At 56.6% G+C, this 6,396-nt stretch overlaps 1 protein-coding gene across 4 annotated transcripts in view; it reads right to left on the bottom strand.

Moving 5' to 3' along the window:
* The window catches only part of SLC6A20 (solute carrier family 6 member 20), a 36,782-nt gene that overhangs the window by 13,757 nt on the left and 16,629 nt on the right, over window positions 1-6,396 (bottom strand). For 2 of the 4 annotated variants that reach the window (XM_077777102.1, XM_077777106.1), the window contains 2 exons: window positions 4,084-4,311; window positions 377-487 (listed from right to left, as the gene is read on the bottom strand). In XM_077777102.1, the coding sequence (XP_077633228.1) occupies window positions 377-487; window positions 4,084-4,311 (339 nt within the window). Of the gene's footprint in view, window positions 1-351; window positions 488-4,083; window positions 4,312-6,396 lie in introns of all 4 variants that reach the window. The other 2 variants (XM_077777104.1, XM_077777105.1) reach the window with 2 other exon arrangements.

Genomic DNA, 6,396 nt, shown 5'->3' on the forward strand with positions numbered 1-6,396 from the left:
CAGAATACCCTGTGGAATGTGGATTCACCTCTGTACGGGAAGGGGTGCGGGGAGGTGCAGGAGGGAGAGAGAGAGGTGGCTGGATAGCGTATCCATAGACTGCCAGAAGGGTGGGGGGTGAGAGTGGGGGCCAGATGTGGGGCTGGGGTAGCACTCACTTGGCGGGGGGAACTGAGAATAAGGAGGATGTATGGACCAAAGACTCAGTGTCCCAAAATGAACAGAGCTTGGGGACAGCCTGGCGGAGGAGGTGACCCAGTGCCCACAGGTCATCCACACCACTCCCACAGCCTGGTGGGCTCCCACCCACCTCCTTGGGTCCTCCCCTTTCTACCCATCCTGGAAGATCGCAGGTCCCCTTCCCTCCAGCCTGTACCTTGGGCGTGAACATGTATGCCAGGCCGTTGGTGGCTCCGTGGAGCGTGAGGCCCCTGACCAGGTAGATGACGAGCACACAGTAAGGCAGCAGCGCCGTGAAGTACACCACCTGCGGGCGCCAGGGACAGAGTCAGCATCCTGGAGACACGGGGAACAACGGGGCCCCTTTTGTCCCTGGGACAGACCCGCAGTCCTCACAAAGCACCACAGTATCTTGGAGATTCAGGCTGCTCACAGCTGAAAAGGCAGCAATGCAGGCTCTGAGTTTTGGCTGGGGGTGGGGGGGTGTGGAATGGGGCGGTGGCTTGCATTTGCCCATTTCCGTAACTTCTGGGAAATCTGTTTCAGGAGAAAGAGGAGACCTCTGCCTTCTACTCTCCCTTCAACAGGACCTTATTCCAGAAAGGATTTGGGGCACCTGGGTGGCTCAGTCGGTTAAACGTCTGACCTTGGCTCAGGTCATGATCTTGCAGTTCACGAGTTCAAGCCCCATGTCAGGCTCTGTGCTGACAGCCTGGAGTCTGCTTCGGATTCGGTGTCTCCTTCTCTCTCTGCCCCTCCCCGACTTGTGCTCTGTCTCTCTCTCAAACATAAAAAATTAAAACAAGAAAGGATTTGAGGCAGCCCACAAAAATATACCTAGAACATTAACACTAAAAAAACTGTTAAATGTTTTTTAAGTTTACTTATTTATTTTGAGAGAGAGAGAGTGCAAGGGGAGGGGCAGACAGAGGGAGAGAGTCCCAAGCAGGCTCCACACTGTCAGCATAGAGCTCGACTCGGGGCTTGATCTCACGACCTGTGAGATCATGACCTGGGCTGAAATCCAGAGCTGGACACTTACCTGACTGAGCCACCCAGGTGCCCCGATTTTTTCAACTGCTAGGTGAAGAAATCAGTGCAGGAAGAAAGCGTGAGCAATCCAGCGGGATGAGCCCCAACAAAAAGGCCGCCCACAGTGTACGTGTGTGAGCTCTAGCCTGTTTGACAGCCAGACCCCTCCCCGAGCTTCCTTGTGGCCTAAGCAAAGCACTTACCTGATTTATATGGTCTTTAAAATTTTTTTTACATGTTTTTATTTTTGAGAGAGAAACAGGGCACAAGTGGAGGAGGGTCAGAGAGGGAGGGAGACACAGAATCCGAGGCAGACTCCAGGCTCTGAACAGAGCTGGATGCAGGGCTCAAACTCACAAACCAGGAGATCATGACCCGAGTCAAAGTCAGAGGCTCAACCAACTGAGCCACCCAGGTGCCTCTGATTTATATTATCTTCAAAACGAAAAATAAATCCCAAAAGCCCAGGGCCTTGGAGCAGGGGTGTGTGTCTTCAGAGCGGAGACCCAAGAGGGACATGGCCACGAGGGCTCATGAAGGAAGCGTGATGATATTGGCAGAGGGAGCACGTCCCTCTAAGGAACAGGACAGAAATTCGATGACCTATTTTTTTTTTTTTTTTACAAATGGCTTCACTCTCACGGGGTTTAACACCAGACATGAATGGCATTTTTGGTCACCCAGTCTTTTTCCTGCTGACATGACCTGTATCACAAGTCCATTGGTTTTCGTGGTGGCTTTGGCAACAGCCCAGGAACTGGCGCTTCCTCTCCGAATCCACCGCGTAGGCACGCCAGAGCCTCTTTACATACAGCCCAGAGATACTTCGCAAAAAGAATTTTGTGACAGCGGTTCGCTTAAAGTGTGGGTCCTCCTGTGGGAAACGAGGCTGGAGGCCCACGCCCACATGGGCTTGGATCGGGCTCAGCCCTGCCCTCCCGCTGAGGCGTGGTGCCTTCTTCCCGTCCACTCCCAAGGCCACCAGAGGAGCGGTTGGTGCCCTCTCACCCGGGGGACAGCAGGCAGAGGTGGGGCGTGTCTTTTATCATGGATTCTTCACTGAGGTCATTGTAACTGGAGAAGAGTCATCAATCTGGCTGAATGACAGGTGCGAGATGGAGACAGATAAGGCCAACAAGGACATTGGTCAGAGAGCTGAGGACATCAAGGGCAACAGGGGAGGGGTGACCTATGTCCATAGCCAGTGGACACTCAGGGGACACGGAGGGCAAGTCTCTGGAATTTCCCTCCTTCCCGTCAGGTAAACAAGGGTCCTGGGGTGCCCTCTGGGCTCCCCCCTCCCTCATCAGGGAAGCTCGGGGTGTGCTCCCGCCTACACCACCGGGAGAAGCCATTTCTGGCCAGAGGAGATTCCAAGAGGAGAGGCCAGGAAAAGTTACACAGTTTTTAACAGACTTAATCCCCACAAATAAAGCTGTGGGGTCACTCTGTCATGGAGAGGGTGTGTGGCTCGGGCAGAGGAAACAGAATAAGTGTTGGATGGCGTGGCATGACCTCATAGAGGATACGTATAAATGATCTAGAAAAGAGTTGACGGAGACTGCCCTCGGACCTTTTGTAGCACGTTCGTAATCACCTGGTAAAGACAAACTGCAAAAACCGTGTTTTTATGAGCATAAAATATTGGCCAAGTTCCAAGATGGGACAGAGTGAGTAGCTGTACAAGCTCTAAGTTCTTCCGGAGAAGGCACACTAGTCCCTCAGCTTGGCCATGGGCTGGGGCGCTGTTGGGGCTATGATGCCAGCCGTCACTGAGGCTTGGAAACCAACAGAAAAAACCAGGCACATTACTGGGCTCGTTCCAGGGCACCTAAGATACTATGGGTCATACTGGTCCTGCTGCCTCAAGAGAAACACAGTGGGGCCAGAGGAGGCGACTCAGGTGGTCAAAGGGTGAGGGCAGGTGGCTCATCGGGGCTTCTGCAGGGGAAAGTTGGGATGGACTGAGTCACAAAAGGTATGGCGAGAGCAAACGGGAGGTGGCTCACTAGACCAAGATGCTGGGGAGTCTTAGTGGCCGTGCTGGGTCTGACCGGGCTCTGCCCTCCCTGGCTGGTGCCCCCGGGCGGGCTCCTTCGCCCCTCCACGCTCAGGTGAGTGGGACAACAAAATCCACTCTGAAGGGCTCTTGCGAGACTGAGGGAAGGTACACACCCGACCCGCAGGCGACCAGCCAGGAGGAGGGACTGAGCATGAGGCGGGGGTCACCGGGGGTCCAGGGCGTCTGCTGCAGCTTGAGAAAGGTGGCAAGTGCTGGAAACCCTGCAGGAAAGGCTTCCTACCTGGGGCAGATTAGAGTTCAAGAGCATCTCAGCCCCCTGCAGGAGTATAAACCCGGGGGCACACCAAGGAGCCAAGGCCTGACGGCAGCTGAGAGCACAGGTTCTCAGACTCTGCTGCGGATTGGGAACCCCTGGGAGGGGGGCTTTTAACATCCCAGGCTCAGGTCTCTGCCCGCACTGAGCACCCCAGGGCTCTTGGGGGAGGACTTGAGACAGGAGAGTTCTAGAAGTTAGTGTCCTCTCCAGGGACACTAACGTGCAGTCAAGTTTGAGAGCCAGCGGCCAAGGTGTCTGGGGAACATCTACCGTCACTTAAGGCTTTTAAAGAAGGGAAGACCCCCTGTCTGGGAGCTCGGTGCCTCGTGGGTGGTGTGGCCTGGCGCCGGCTGCTGGGCACAGAATTGCTCATCTGCGTAGGGACTGGGAACGCCCTCAGTTCAAGACTGCAACTTCAAGCGCCACCAGCCACGTTCACGGTCACCTCACAGGGGGTTCGTGCCAGTGATGCCATCTGTGCCCTCCTCCCCGCGTGGCTTCCGCACCCAGGCGGGAGCCTATGCTGACTCACCTTGCCGGTGGACTCGGTGCCCCGCAGGATACACAGGTACACCACGAGCCAGGCCAGGATGAGGCAGAGCGCCTGCTCCCACTGCACGCCCCCGCTGTCCTGGATGGATGGCGCGATGTTGAGGGTCTTCCGGTACCAGAAGTACTGTGTCGAGGACGCCGTCTCGCACTCCTCGTTGTAGCCCGTGCGGTTGCCGTTCAGCGGGCACACGGACCAGGGCAGGGGATCCTTCAGGAGCAGAACAAGCAGGCAGGTGAGGGCTGGGGCCGAAGGGCAGGGCGGGGAAGGATGGGAATGTTCCTGATAGGCCGCTCGGGGGAGAGAGGTGGCGGTCCCCAAAGGACAGGAGCACCTGCAGGCAGACAGGGACCAGGAGGGTTGGTCAGGGGCACAGATGGGCTTGGGGGTAGGGGAGAGGCAGGGAGAGGGCTTCACACACCGTGCAAGCCCCCAGGTGTTTGTTGAGGATTTCCTGGCTCGACCATGGGTCCGAGAGGCTGGGCCAAACGGACAATGGCCAGGCCGTCTACGACAATAGGACAATAGAATCCACACCTCTGCCAGCGATGGGCCCACCGACTCCGGCCACAGCATCTTGCAGTAAGTGGCCTGGAGTGGGGTGGGCAGGACCTGGGCGGGGACAGCCAGTTTCCCTAGCTTGTGTGCTTCCCAACCCCAGACGAACCGGAGGAAGCCAGATCTGCTCCCCCCGTCGCACAGATAGCCCTCACAGTCCCCCACGCCTTCCAATCCGGGCACACCTGAAGCCTTGCCTTTTACCCCCACTGACTCCGACACACTGTCTCCATTCCTCTGCCCGCCCTGGGCTCTCTGCCAAAGTCAAGCGATCGCAAGCTCTGGATAAATCGCCTCAATCTGTTCTCATTTGGGGGGACGTGACTTATTTTTGCACATTCCTAGTAAGTCCTGGCTTGAATGAGACTCAGGTCCTGCCCTCACTGGTGGTGGAGACATGCATCTCCCACAACAGACCCCGGGTTTAGAAGTTAGGCAGGAGTGAGGTTCAGCCTCCCTGCAGGCATCTTGTGTGCCTACAACAGAGAGAATCTGGCACTGCTGACTTCATTGGCACCTGAGTCAAGCTATGCCTGAAGCAGTTCCCCTCCTGCACGTTGCAGAGTCAGTAAGAGCCTCTTCTGCTTCAGCCAGTTTGAACTGGCTTCTCTGTCACTTAGGAACAAAAGAGCCTAAACATGCGTGCACAGTGAACAGGATAGAGGTGGGAGGAAGGGGTGGGCGGTGGATTTAATTTTGGCTCTGGGGAGGGGGAAGGAGGAAGGGTAGGAGTCCCACCTCCACTCTGCCAAGCCCCACGTCAATCATTTTTGCTTGTATCCGGGTCCTGCAAGTTCAGATGTCATTAGACATAAGTTCTCCACTGACTGAAGCAAGTCCGGGGCCGCTGGGCTCCATCTGTGCGTTTCAGAGGAAACAGATGTCACCCGGTGGGCCAGGGCCACTCTGCTGGTGAGCAGCTGGGGCCCTGCTTTGTCCCCCTAGAAAACACTTGTGACCTGTGCAGGGTTGGGGGGGGGCCCTGGCCTGTTGAAATTCAAGTCAGTTTCTAGCTTTGACCCTGAATAGTTCCAAAGATGGCACCCAATGGTTCCTTCCACGGGAAGGTGGCATCTGCTGTCCCTCCCCGTGAACCTGGGCCGGCCCGTGACCTGCTCCAACAGAATGCAGTGACGTGACACAATGGCCCTTCCCAGCCTGGGCTTCCTGGGGCCTCGTTGCCCTTGTTGTCAGACTGGGAACCAGCTGATGTATAAAAGACCTTCGGCCACACTGCTGAGTGATGAAGACTCATGGAGAGAATGGCCGTGTGGAGCCAACTGAGATGCTCCACAGCGACCAGCACCACGGCCTGGCAGGTGGGAGGGTCCCTCGTGGACTCGGAGCCCTGGGGAGCTACTCAGTCCATGGCCCCTGCGGCCACTTCGCTGTGCGGCAAAGACTGGCCAGTCCACTGGACCATTGCTGAGCCAGCCCGGCCTGGCCTGCTTCCCAGCTGTGGTACATGACTACATCCCAGAGGGTAAGGAGGCTTTAAAAACAATATTGTACCCAGGCTGCACCCGCAGTGGCTCCGATTTCATCGGTCTGGGTGGGGCCCGTAGCATCTGAGTTTTGAAAGCTCCCCGGCGGGAGGGTTCTGGTGCACAGCCAGGATGGAGGGACCTTAGCGCACGCAAGGACTTACTAAACTGACCGTTCCCCAGCAGCCGGCCTCCCTCCTCCAAATCAGCGGGTTGGGCTCGCATTTTGCATCTGCTTTTCTAATAGCCACCC

This window comes from Crocuta crocuta, unplaced genomic scaffold (genome assembly GCF_008692635.1).
Source record: "Crocuta crocuta isolate KB4526 unplaced genomic scaffold, BGI_CrCroc_1.0 scaffold77, whole genome shotgun sequence".
In the NCBI taxonomy this organism is placed as follows: Eukaryota; Metazoa; Chordata; class Mammalia; order Carnivora; family Hyaenidae; genus Crocuta; species Crocuta crocuta.